General features: G+C 41.6%; 1 protein-coding gene across 1 annotated transcript in view; it reads left to right on the top strand.

Annotated features, from left to right (window-relative positions):
* The first annotated feature begins 7,639 nt into the window (after positions 1-7,639).
* RNF212 (ring finger protein 212) overlaps positions 7,640-14,080 on the top strand; it is a 90,258-nt gene continuing 83,817 nt past the window's right edge. Inside the window, exons 1-2 of the mRNA XM_023549721.2 lie at positions 7,640-7,748; positions 11,029-11,090. Of these exons, the coding sequence (XP_023405489.2) occupies positions 7,640-7,748; positions 11,029-11,090 (171 nt within the window). The remainder of the gene's footprint in view (positions 7,749-11,028; positions 11,091-14,080) is intronic.

Raw genomic sequence — 14,080 nt, 5'->3', positions numbered from 1 at the left:
TGGAAAGGGTTCAAAGGAGAGCCACGGAGTTGATTAAAGGGTTTGAAAATAAGAGCTGTGAAGGAAGGTTAAAAGAACTGTGATTATTCAGGCTTGAAAACAAGTGAAGGCTGAAGGGTGAATTAATAATGGAATCCTAATAAATAAAACTCTTACACAGTAGATGGTGACTGGCTACTTTCTAACTGTGCTGAGAACAGACGAAGATAATCTATACTTTATCATAAGAAATTTAGTTATAATTCCCTGAGAACATTCATCAAATTTTCTCAGTGCCAAAGGTATTTGCCTAATGAACTTTATGTTCAGGAAGGTAAAAGCATGCTTTCAGGTCAGTAGGCTACCACTCACTGTGTTCTCTTTACAAAGAAAAACCAAGTAGAACAGTGAAGAGTGGTAGTGAGAAAGAGAGAGACAGAGAATAAAGTAGTACTCTAAATGCCAAAAACTGCGTTCACTAAAAAGGGAGAAGGAGGGGGGAAGGAGGGAGAGAAATGGGAGGAAATAAGGAGGGAGAAAGTAAGGAAAAAAAGAGTAAGCTGTTGTAAAAACATTGCGTTTCTTCCTTTTACTGTTTGTCCAGAGGATCCATTTAGATATTCGGGTTGGAGAACATGACCTTGATGCAGCCATTGCTCAAGCAAAGGACAAAGTTAATGAAGTCGGCTTCAGGCTTGAACGTCTGATTGAGCAAATTGACCAAATAGTCAAAGAACAAAACTATCAAAGGGTCAGTTTGCCTATTCAGCTTATTTTATCTCTTCCTGCCAGGAACACTTTCCAGCGACAAGGCCTCTGGAGCAAGGAAAGAATGAACCGCCTGTTCCTCTGTCTCTCTGAGCTAGAACTACTCAGACACACAGGGGTTGGGAAAGAGCCATCTCTCGCTCTGTCTGTGGACTTGAGCTCCCCATGGGAAGGAGACTGCAGCTTATTCATCTTTTTACTTGCAGTGCCCAGCAAAGTGCTCGACAGCACAGAGCACGAGCTTAATAAATGTGTGTTACAGAGTGAATGGGTGAACGCTCCCACATTCAGCCTTTCGGCAATGCAAATACCACCCGTGTATCTGTGGAGGCACAAGAATACCCACCTTCTAAATCAACATCATGTTCTTGTTACGACATTGTATGTTTACCCAGTCACTGCACTCAGTGGACTCTGGCCAGACGTGGGCTCAGATCCCTCTCTATCACTTACTAACCTCTGTGTCATATCTAAGGCTTAGTTTCCCTATCTGGAAAATAAAATAAGGACAGGTGTGATAATTAAATAAGGCATGCAAGTGCCTGACACAGTGCCCGGCATAAAGTAAGGTAAGGACCCAAATGATGAGAATCTATCATTACTGGGTAATGTACCATATAAATGCTCACTTTGCCTGATGGTACCAAGATAAAATGAATGCAGTCATAGCTATCCTACACCAAATGCAAAAAATGTGTTTTATAAGGTTGAGTCTTACTCTCTGGTGCTTGCTTCTTGCTTAGAAAATCAGATACTTTCTACTTTGGTATAAGATATTAAGTTGGTAACATTAAATACCTTGAATGTATACAGCACCTTCCCCCAAACCCTTGGGCTAAGTACTTTAAGTAACTAAACCTGTCTATTTCTCTTCTGCATAGGACCGTGAAGAAAATTTCCGAATGACCAGTGAAGATACAAATAGCAATGTTTTATGGTGGGCTTTTGCACAAATATTAATCCTGATCTCAGTTGGAATTTTCCAAATGAAGTACCTTAAAGACTTCTTTATAGCTAAAAAGCTTGTTTAAGATATTAATAAAGGCAAATAACTACCTGCTAATTTGCATGTGTGTGTTAATAAACCAAAGGGCACGTAAAAATATGTATTATTTGTACGTGACCTCAAAGACATCAGGCTTTGAAATCAAATTTCTATTTGATCAGCACTGGAATATTGATAAAATGTCATTTAACAACTAGTTTCTAAATGGTATAGAAAAGCACATCATTTCTCACTTCAAACAGTATAGATCAGCACTGTCCAAATGAAATTAAATGTGAACTAATATGTAATTAAAAATTTTTTGGTTACCACATTAAAATTAACAAAAAGTAAAGATAAAATTAATGCTAGTGACGTGTCATTGTTAGTCCCGTTGAGTCAGTTCTGACACATAGCAACCCTGTGCACAACAGAACAAAACAGCGCCCAGTCCTGCGCCATGCCCACAATCGTTGTAATGCTTGAGCCCATCGTTATGACCACTGTGGCAATCCATCTCATTGAGGGTCTTCCTCTTTTTCGTTGACCCTGTACTTTACCAAGCATGATGTCTTTCTCCAGGGACTGATCCCTCCTGACAACGTCTCCAAAGTATGTAAAACGTAGTCTCATCATCCTTGCTTCTAAGGAGCATTCTGTTTGTACTTGTTCCAAGACAGATTTGTTTGTTCTTTTGACAGTCCATGGTATATTCAATATTCTTTGTCAACACCACAATTCAAAGGCATCAGTTCTTTTGTCTTCCTAATTCATTGTCCAGCTTTCTCATGCATAAGGTGCTATTGAAAATACCATGGCTCAGGTCAAGCGCACCTTAGTCTTCAAGGTGACATCTTTGCTTTTCAACACTTTAAAGAGGTCTTCTGCAGCAGATTTGCCCAATGCAATGCATCTTTTGATTTCTTGACTGCTGCTTCCATGGGAATTGATTGTGCATTCAAGTAAAATGAAATCCTTGAACAACTCCAGTCTTCTCTCCATTTATCATAATGTTGCTTATTGGTCCAGTTGTGAGTATTTTTATTTACTTTATGTAGAGGTGTAATCCATACTGGAGGCTGTGGTCTTTGATCTTCATCAGTATGTGCTTCAAGTCCTCTTTATGTTCAGCAAGTAGGGTTGTGCCATCTGTATATCGCAGGTTGTTAATGACTCTTCCAGCAATCCTGATGCCCTGTTCTTCTTCATATAATCCAGCTTCTCAAATTATGTGCTCAGTTTACAGACTGAATAGATATGGTGAAAGGATACAACCCTGACGCACACCTTTCCTGACTTTAAACCTTGTTCTGTCCAAACAACTGCCTCTTGATCTATGTACAGGTTCCTCATGAGCACAATTAGGTGTTCTGGAATTCCCCGTTCTTCACAATGTTATCCACAATTTGTTATGATCCACACAGTCAAATGCCTTTGCATAGTCAATAAAACACAGGTAAACATCTTTCCGGTATTCTCTGCTTTCAGCCAGGATCCATCTGACGTCAGCAATGATACCCCTGGTTCCATGTCCTCTTCTGAATCTGGCCTGAATTTCTGGCAGTTCCCTGTCAATATACCGCTGCAGCCACTTCTGAATGATCTTCAGCAAAATTTTGGTTTCATGTGACATTAATGATATTTTTCGATAATTTCCACATTCGGTCAGATCACCTTTCTTGGGAATAGACATAAATATGGATCTCTTCCAGTCGGTTGGCCAGGCAGCTGTCTTCCAAATTTCTTAGCATAGACAAGTGAGCACCTCCAGGACTGCATCTGTTTGTTGAAACATCTCAGTTGAGATTCCATCAATTCCTGGAGCCTTGTTTTTCACCAATGCCTTCAATGCAGCTTGAACTTCTTCCTTCGGTACCATCGGTTCCTGATCATATGCTACCTCTTGAAATGGGTGAACACTGACCAATTCTTTTTGGTATAATGACTCTGTGTACTCCTTTCATCTTCTTTTGATCTTTCCTGTGTTGTTTAATATTTTTCCCACAGAATCCTTCACTATTGCAACTCGAGGCCTGAATTTTTTCTTCGATTTCTTCAGCTTGAGAAATGCAGAGTATGTTCTTCCTTTTGGTTTTCCATCTCCGGCTCTTCACACTTGTCATTATAATACTTTACTTGTCTCCTTGAGCTGCCCTTTGAAATCTTCTGTTCGGTTCTTTTACTTCATCATTTCTTCCTTTTGCTTTAGCTACTTGACATTCAAGAGCAAGTTTCAGAGTCTCTTCTGACATCCATTTTGGTCTTTTCTTTCTTTCCTGTCTTTTTAATGACCTCTTGCTTTCTTCATGTATGGTGTCTCTGATGTCATTCCACAGCTCGTCTGGTCTTCAGTCATTAGTGTTCAACACGTCAAATCTATTCTTGAGATGACAACTTCAAGAGGAATGGCATTGCATTCATCAACAAAAAGAACATTTCAAGATCTATCCTGAAGTACAACACTGTCAGTAATAGGATAATATCCATATGGCTACAAGGAAGACCAGTTAATATTACTAGTATTCAAATTTACGCACCAACCACTGAGGTCAAAGATGAGGAGACTAAAGATTTTTACCAATGTCTGTAGTCTGAAATTGATCGAACATGCAATCAGGATGCTTTGATAATTACTGGTGATTGGAACGCAAAAGTTGGAAACAAAGAAGAAGGATTGGTAGTTGGAAAATATGGCCTTGAGGATAGAAATGATGCCGGAGATCGAATGATAGAATTTTGCAAGACCAACAAGTTCTGCATTGCAAATACCTTTTTTCACCAACATAAATGGCAACTATACACATGGACCTCACCAGATGGAACACACAGGAATCAAACAGATCACATATGTGGAAAGAGATGATGGAAAAGCTCAATACCATCAGTCAGAACAAGGCCAGGGGCCAACTGTTGAACAGACCATCAATTGCTCATATGCAAGTTCAAGGTGAAACTAAAGAAAATTAGAACAAGTCCACGAGAGCCAAAGTATGACCTTGAGTATATCCCACCAGAATTTAAAGACCATTTCAAGAACAGATTTGATGCTAGTGACATATTTAACCCGAAACATCAAAAATGTCATCTTAACATGTTATCAACATAAAAATTATGATTGAGATATTTGACATTCTTTTTTTCATACTGAGACTTGGAAGCCCCACTAGTATTTTACACTGATGGTAAATCTCAATTTGGACTAACCACATTTCAAGGGCTCAATGACCACAGGTGACTCATGGCTACTGTACTGGACAGACCTGTTATACATTCGTGTGTGTGTATCATAAAAATGGAGCCCTAGTGGCACAGTGGTTAAAAGCTTGGCTGCTAACCAAAAGGTTGGTTAGCAGTGATCCTTGGAAACCCTATGGGGCAATTCTACTCTGGCCTGTAGGGTCACTATGAATCAGAATCGACAGCAGCGGGTTTGACAGAACAGGTCAAATTTTTATGATAAAACATTTGCCATTCAACATTTTTCGGGTGAACAATTTAGCGATAACATTTATATTAATCATGGTGTGCAACCATCACCTTTAACGGCTGCCAAATTTTCCATCACTCATTGTTTCCCAAGCCCCCCCCCCCCCCCGGCACCACTGGTAACCACTAATAAACTCTGGTCTCTATACGTTTGCCTATTCTTGTTATTTCATATAAGTGAGATCATACAATATTAGTCCTTTTCTGATTGACTTATTTCACTGAGCATAATCTTTTCAAGACACATCCATGTTGTAGCATGTATCAGGACTTAATTTCTCTTTATGGCTATGGAGCCATGGTGGCACAGTGGTTAAAAGCTCGGCTGCTAATCAAAAGGTCAGCAGCTTGAATCCACCAGCTGCTCCTTGGAAACCTTTTCAGGCAGTTCTACTCTTTCCTGTAGGGTCACTATGAGTCAAAATCGGTCCCACAGCAATGAGTTTATGCCTGAGTGATATTCCATTGTATGTATATGCCACATATACATACATCTGTTTATTTCCACCTTTTGGCTACTGTGACTAGTGCTGCAAGGAACATTGGTGTACATGTATCTGTTTGAATCACTGCTTTCAAGTCTCGTGGATATTTACCTAGGAGTGGCATTGCTGGGTAATATGGTTAACTCCGGAGGAACTGCCAAACTGTTTTCCACAGCAGCTGTACCAATTTGTATTCCGACCAGCAAGGATGAGTTCCAAATTATCCACATCCTTGTCAATATTTGTTTTCCATTTTTTTTTTTATCTTAGCCGTCGTAGTTGGAGTGAGATGGTATCTCATCGTGGTTTTGATTTGCATCTCCCTAGTTGCTAATGGAAACCCTGGTGGTGTAGTGGTTAAGTGCTATGGGTGCTAACCAAAAGGTTAGCAGTTCAAATCCACCAGATGCTCCTTGGAAACTCTATGGGGCAGTTCTACTCTGTCCTATAGGGTCACTATGAGTCGGAATCGACTTGACAGCAACTGGTTTAATTGCTAATGATGTTACCTCTTCATACGCTTGTTGGCCATTTGTATATCTTCTTCAGTGAAATTAATCTAGTCAAGTCCTTATCTGATTTTTTAATTGGGTTGTTCCTTTTTTGTTAAGTTGTAGGAATTCTTAATATATTCTGGATATTAAACCATTATCCAATACATGGTTTCCAAATTTTTCTCCTCTTATGTAGGTTGCTTCTCTGTTGTTAAAGTCCTTTGTTGAACAATAATTTTCAATTTTGATGAAGTCCAATACACCTATTTTATATTTTGTTGCTAGGATATACAACTTTTACCTACAGCATTCCTGATCTGAAACAGTTACCCTGAATCTCTTTTTCCTCTTGTTTCCCCGTAAGGATAGCAACCTATCTCTAACACAAGCAAGTGACCCAGAAGCTTTCTCTGAACCAAGTCTTCCTCAGGGTGGTTCCCTTAGGCTCTGGGACAGGTCCATGGCCGCACCTCAGTGGAACACCACTCATGCCTTAATTGGGGGAGGTGAACATTATGTGAAGAGTGTCAATTTTATAAAAAGTAACCTCCATCTATATCTTTAACTTTTTTTTATTTTAAATAATGATGAGCTCACAGGAAGTTGCTAAAATGATAGAGTCCCTTCGCCCAGCTTCCCCCAGTGGTAATTCCATCCATTAATTTTTGAAAGGTAAACAATCTCCCTTAAGTCGGGACTAGGAATGTGTGTTAGAGCCAATATCGGCCTCTGCCCTTGTCCAGTTCTTTCGTAGAGTCCCATGATCCTGTGTCCGCACAGTCCCCCGGCCAAGTCTGCTCAGTGCACCGTAGCCCGCGGGGCCCCGTGCTCATCCTGTCTGCCTGCCCTGTAACCACCCCAGCCCACCACTCTGTCCTGGCCCCCCCCGGCCACAGCCTCACCTGCCTGCGGAGGAGAGGAGCGGCGGTCTCCTGAGGCACCCCGTGCCGCCCCGCCTGGCAAGCTAACCTGCAGCGGGGATGCTGGGACATCTCTTCAGGACGATTGCCTCGCGCTCCCTCAGCTCGTGCACCACCATCCCTGCGTGCCCCATTGTTGGGCCGCGTGGTGGGGGGGAGGACGGATTACTCCACAGTGTTCCACAGAAGAATCCTTGAGGATTGCAATGATAGAATGGAAGAGACCACGTCCTCATTTTCATATCCTTCCTCCCCTACTTCCAGCCAAAACAAACTCCTACTCCCCCAAAAATCAAACTCATGCCTCCCTCCCTTCCCAGGTTGGTACATTCTGACCACTTCAAGTTTTGGCGGGAACAGGCACGGTGCGCTGATGCGCAGGCCCAAGCTTGAACGTCTGCAAGTGCGCAGGCGCAGAATTGCCCGCCCTCGGCCGGCCGGAAGCGGCTATAGCTGCCTCCTTCCGGCCTCACCTAGTCGTGGCACCGGAGGCGACCGCGGCGGTACAGTCTTGGGCCCAGCATGACCGGCCGGGTGTTTTGCAATCGTTGCTTCCAGCCGCCCCACAGGACCTCACGCTTCAGCTTGACCAACTGCGGGCACGTGTACTGTGACCTCTGCCTCCACAAAGGTCAGCGCAGATGAGGGCCCTGGTGGCAGGCCCGGGACCCCAGAGCCTCCAGCGCTGAAGGCCTCTCGGGTGGGAGCCGTTCGCGGGGTGGGGGCCGTCCCCGTGGCGGGAGCCGTCCCCGTGGCGGGAGCCACACGGGGGGACTGTGGGAGAGGGACGCTCCAACTGGGTGGTCAGGGTGTCCCAGCGCGTGGCTCCCTGTGGACTTCAGGGGAAGCAGAAGCCAGCAGGTCCCTCGATGGGCGAATGGTTGGAGAAACCCGCTCTTGAGCCTGGGAAACAGTCTGCTGGTCTTACGTTTTAATATAAATACACATTTTAAAATGTATGTAGTATGTGTAACACTTAATTGTCTGATAGGACATGGACCTTTTTCCGTGTTAAAATAAGTCGTGGCAAAAAAGGAAAAAAAAATGTGTTTTCGTCATTTTTAAGACTGCATAATGTATCTTTTAGTGACTGAACCATAATTTAACTGATTCCCTTATTAAAAGATATTTATGTTTCCTAATATTTTGCTGTTAAAACATCATTTAGATGAACAGCCATGTATGAAATATTTGTTTACTTGGTTTTCTTTTTGGATATATTCCTAGAGGTTGACTTGCTAGACTGAGGGATTGCATATTAAGACTGTTATGTATTACCAAACCGCCCTCCAGAAAGGGCGTGCTAATTTGTATTCCCGGCGTCCATATGGGAGTGCCTGTTTTTCTCCCCTGTTTTGCATCTCTTATTACAAAACCAGTTGCCATCGAATGATTCTGACTCACGGCGACTTCGTGTGTGTCAGAATAGAACTGTGATCCATGGGCTTGTCAGTGGGTAATTGATCACCAGGCCTTTCTTCCAGCCTGCCTCTCAGTGACTCCTTTTGGTTAGCAGCTGATTGAGTTAACCGTTTTCACCACCCGGGGACTCCTATCTTTCATTATCGACCTTCATTTTTTTTCTTCGTGTACTTATCGACCGTTTACACTCTTGCTGATTGTCTACGCAGGTCTTTTCATGACTTTTATTGAAGTGGATACTTTTTTAAATTTTTTAATTTATTTTTTGTTGTATTTTAGATGAAGATTTACAGAACAAATTAGTTTCTTATTACACAGTTAATACACATATTGCTTTGTGACATTGGTTGCCAACCCCATGACACGTCAGCACTCTCCCTTCTCGACCTTGGGTTCCCCATTACCAGCTTTCCTGTACCCTCCTGCCTTCTCATCCTTGTCCCTGGGTTAGTGGCCCCTTTAGTCTCATTTTGGTTTATCTGCCTATCTAATCTTTGGCTGAAGGGTGGACCTCAGGAGTAACTTCAGTATTGAGTTAAAAGGGTGTTCAGGGGCCATATTCTCAGGGTTTCTCCAGTCTGTCGGACCAGTAAATCTCATCTTTTTTTCTGAGTTAGAATTTTGTTCTACATTTTTCTCCAGCTCTGTCCGGGACCCTCTATTGTGTGTGATCCCTGTCAGTAGTGGTAGCCGGACACCATCTAGTTGTGAAGTGGTTACTGTTTTATTGATTTGTAGGTGCTGTTCATATTTTAAGGAGTCCCTGCATGGGGTTTCGCATGGGGCAAACAGCTAAGCACTTGACTACTAGCCAAAAGGTTGGTGGCTTGAACCTACCAAGAGGTACCTCAGGACACAAGCCTGGTATTTTGCTTCCTAAAGGTCACAGCCTTGAAAACCCAATAGAGCAGTTCTACTCCATATACCCAGGGTTGCCTTGAGTCAGAATCAGTTCAGGGCAATTAACAACAACAATATATATTTAGTGTCAACCCTGTTGTCTATCAGTTGCAAATAATTTTCTGTCATTTCACTTAATTTCCCCAGCTTGAACACAACTTTTAGGTTTTTATGTGTTAGATCTGTTAATCTTTTATTCAATGGCTTCTGGCTGTAATCGTGCATAAGAGAAATTTCTGCATTCCAGACCGTTCTTCTAGCAGAATGAGCAGTAGATAGAGGGGCAGGAACATATTGTCAAGGGTGGTTTTTTGGGGGATGGGGATGACTTGAACATGTTTGTAGATAGAGAGGGAAGGAGACAATTCTGGAGATTGTTAGAAGGGGGTCCGCCCATTTCTCAAAAAGGATATATTTTTTTTTAGCACATTCCCTGGGCTAGCTGCTACTGATACAGAGATGATTGTGAATACACCAATGAAGAGGTTAGGCATGGTGGGTGGGGGAAGATGCCTCCTTTTAGGCAGGAAGGAAGGAGAGAAAATTCTGTTGTTCTGTGGCAGGTAAGTCTAGAGGAGAGGGCAGGGAGATTGATGGAAGTGGGGCTTCTTTTTTCTCATTCAATAATATGAGGGAGCTTGTTTGAACACCCCACATAGGGAATAGCTAAAAAAAAAAAAAAATACCTCTACCAAGAAAAAGTGGAAGGATTTCCCAGTGGTGCTTCATCATCATTGGAACCCATAATCCCCTTTTCAGTTAAGCTGCATTTCTTTCCAGTTCTTAGCTGCCTTGGGCCAAAAGAAGAGAAGACAGCAGTTGGACTTGCCCAGGTTCAGGCATTGGCTGGGCGTGTCCCAGGAAGGACAAGGAATGAGGCAGCTGTGTCACTGACATGGCTGGCTACTGGGTCCCAGCTAGGTGTATTAAATGAATGAGGAAACCATCTGTCCAGAATGTCTGGGTACCTTGTGGTATTGTAGAAGTGGGACAAACAGGGACAGGACAAGGCTTAATTTATCTGTTGGGTGAGGTTTTGAGGAGCTGTTTTCATTTTGAATAGTTAGAATTCTCAAATTAAGATATGACTATAAATCCAATTATTAAAAAAAAAAATCAGCAGTTAAGTGCTCAGCTGCTAACCGATAGGTCAGCAGTTCGAATCCAGCAGCTGCTCCTCGGAAACCCGGTGGGACAGTTCTATTCTGTCCTGTAGGGTCGCTATGAGTTGAAATTGACTCAATCTTGATGGCAGTGGATTAATGGGTTTGGTTTTTTGTTTGTTTAAGATAGGAGTAAGTCCAAGTATTGTTGATTTTTATAGTTGTTTGGTTTAGGATAGATTTAAGTCTAAGAATTGTTGATTTTTGGACACATTTGCAAAGCAGGGGGAAAAACTGTTTTTAGTTAAGTAAGTCTTTTCAACTGTATCCATACCCATAGTTTCATCCACTATCTGAATATGAAAACATTTGAGTGCTAGAATCCTGCATATTTCTTGGAGAACCACTGTAATTTAAAGTTTGTGCTTCTTTGTGTTTAAAAGCACTAATCAGTATAATATAATAACGCTTGCTTTTATTTTACAGGTAAAAAGGATGAATGCTTGATTTGTAAAGTTCCTTGTCATACAATTTTACTTTCAAAACATGTAAGTTGAAATCTGTAGCCTACTAATCACAGTAGTATTTCCTTTTAAATTTGAAATTTAATTTTAGTCATCTGTAGTGTCTAAAATTTTCATTAATTTTGGTAGATTAACTAGAAATTTTTATAAGATAATAAACCAAAGTACAATTAATATTTTTTTAGAACCTCAGTTAAAAAAAAAAGCAAACCAGACCCAGTGCCGTCGAGTCGATTCCGACTCATAGCGACCCTGTAGGACAGAGTAGAACCCCCATAGAGTTTCCAAGGAGCGCCTGGCAGATTCGAACTGCCGACCCTTTGGTTAGCAGCTGTAGCACTTAACCACTATACCAGCAGGGTTTGTTTTTTAGCCAACCCCAAAAAACGCACACCCACTGCCGTCAAGTCGATTCTGACTCATAGAGACCCTATAGGACAGAATAGTACTGCCCCATACAGTTTTCAAGGAGCGCCTAGTGGATTTGAAGGGCAATTTTTTTTTTTTTAGAGGCTGGTTTTTTCAAAAGGGTCATATGCAATTAAGAGCCCTGGTGGTACAATGGTTAAGCACTCAGCCGCTAACCAAAAGGTTGATAGTTTGAACCCACTAGCCACTCTGCGAGAGAAAAGACTTGGTGATGTGCTCCCATAAAAATTACAGCCTAGGAAATCCTACGGAACAGTTCATTCTGTTCTGTAGGGTCGCTATGAGCTGGAATCAGGTCAACGGCACACAACACCAGCAATGTGTATAATTGATATGGTCAATCCAGAAGTAAGTTTACAATTGATTACTGCTGCAGGAGGCTTCAGACATACCTATAAAGTGCATTAATTTACTTGTTACCCTGTGTAACTTTAGTTACAAATGTCTTCTTGGACACCCAGGCTCCAAAATGTTATTTGAGTTGATGTTTTAAAATACCGTAATTTTTCCTAATTACCAATATAATAAAAAGTTAAACTCAATTCATACAGTTGAGAAAATTGTAATAGAGAATGTGAAATTCGCCCAAATCTTATGTGCTGATGATGACAATGGCCAGAAGTTCAGTACCTATTCTCCATGCATTATTGTTATTTATCTTTTTACAAAAATGATGTTTTCTCAGTTGACATTCTATTTTGGGCACATCCACACTCTTCTTAAAAATGACTTCACAATATTTCACACTTTTCCTATTGATGAACCTTGGGATTTTTCAGTTTTCCACTATTTAAGACAATGCTTTTTACCAGTATCTGCACACTTATAGGAATATTTATGTAGCACAAATTCCTCAAAATAGAGAAAACAAAAATCCTCACAACTGGACCAATAAACAACATCATGATAAACAGAGAAAAGATTGAAGTTGTCAAGGATTTCATTTTACTTGGATCTACAGTCAACATCCATGGAAGCAGCAGTCAAGAAATCAAGTGGTGCCTTGGATTGGGCAAATCTGCTGGAAAAAAAAAAAAATTTTTTTTTTTTTTTTTTTCCTGCAAAGGACCTCTTAAAAGTGTTGCAGAGCAAAGATGTCACCCTGAAGACTAAGATGCGCCTGACCCAAGCCATGGTATTTTCAGTCACATCATATGCATGTGAAAGCTGGGCAATGAATAAGGAAGACCGAAGAAGAACTGACGCCTTTGAATTGTGGTGTTGGTGAAGAATATTGAATACACCATGGACTGCCAAAAGAACAAACACATCTGTCTTGGAAGAAGTGCGGCCAGAATGCTCCTTAGAAGCAAGGTTGGGAGACTGTGTCTTACATACTTTGGACATGTTGTCAGGAGGGATCAGTCCCTGGAGAAGGACATCATGCTTGGCAGAGTACAGGGTCAGCAGAAAAGAGGAAGACCCTCAGTGAGGTGGATTGCCACAGTGGCTGCAACAGTGTGCTCAAGCATAACAACGATCGTAAGGATGGTGCAGGACGGGGCAGTGTTTCGTTCTGTTGTGCGTAGGGTTGCTGTGAGTTGGAACTGACTTGATGGTACCTAACAACAACAACAGTGTATTCCCAGAAGTGGAAAAGCCAGGGCAAAAGATTTAAACATTTAAATTTTTATAGAAATTGCCCTATTCTCCTCCAGATATCATGATGCTGCTTATTGGTCCATTTGTGAGGACTTTTGTTTTCTTTGTGTTGGAAGTGTAATCATACTGAAGGCTGTGGTCTTTGATCTTCATCACTAAGTGCTTCAAATCCACTTTCAGCAAGCAAGGTTGTGTCATCTGCATATCGCAGGTAATTATTGAGTCTTCCTCCAACCCTGATGCCCTGTTCTTCTTCGTATAGTCCAGCTTCTCATATTATTCGTTTAGCATACCAATTGAATAAGTATGGTGAAAGGGTACAACCCTGGTGCACACCTTTCCTACTTTGAACAGCACCTGGTGGCATAGTGGTTAAGTGCTACAGCTGCTAACCAAAAGGTCGGCAGTTCAGATCTACCAGGCACTCCTTGGAAACTCTATGGGGCAGTTCTGCTCTGTCCTGTAGGGTCACTATGAGTGGGAATCAACTCGATGGCAGTGGGTTTGGGTTTTTGGTTTTTTTTTTTTTTTTAGTATCCTTTTGTTCTGTTTGATAGACTGCCTCTTGATCTATGTACAGGTTCCTCATGAACATAATTAAATGTTTGGGAATTCCCATTCTCTGCAATATTATCTGTAATTTGTTACGATCCACACAGTCAGATGCCTTTGCATAGTCAATAAAACACAGGTAAACATCTTTTTGATATTCTCTGCTTTCAGCCAGGATCCATCTCTCATCAGCATTGATATACCTCATTCCACTTCCTCTTGTGAATCCAGCTTGAATTTCTGGCAGTTCCTTGTTGATGTACTTCTGCAAACGCTTTGAATGATCTTCAGCAAAATTTTACTTGCATGTGATATTAGTGGTATTGTTAATTTCCACATTCAGTTGGATCATTTTCTTTGGAATAAGCATAAACATGAATCTCTTCCAGTCCGTTGGCCAGGTTGGTGTCTTCCAAATTTCTTGGCATAGA

Source organism: Loxodonta africana, chromosome 5, assembly GCF_030014295.1.
Source record: "Loxodonta africana isolate mLoxAfr1 chromosome 5, mLoxAfr1.hap2, whole genome shotgun sequence".
Taxonomy (NCBI): domain Eukaryota; kingdom Metazoa; phylum Chordata; class Mammalia; order Proboscidea; family Elephantidae; genus Loxodonta; species Loxodonta africana.
This window is presented reverse-complemented; position numbering and strand designations above follow the sequence as displayed.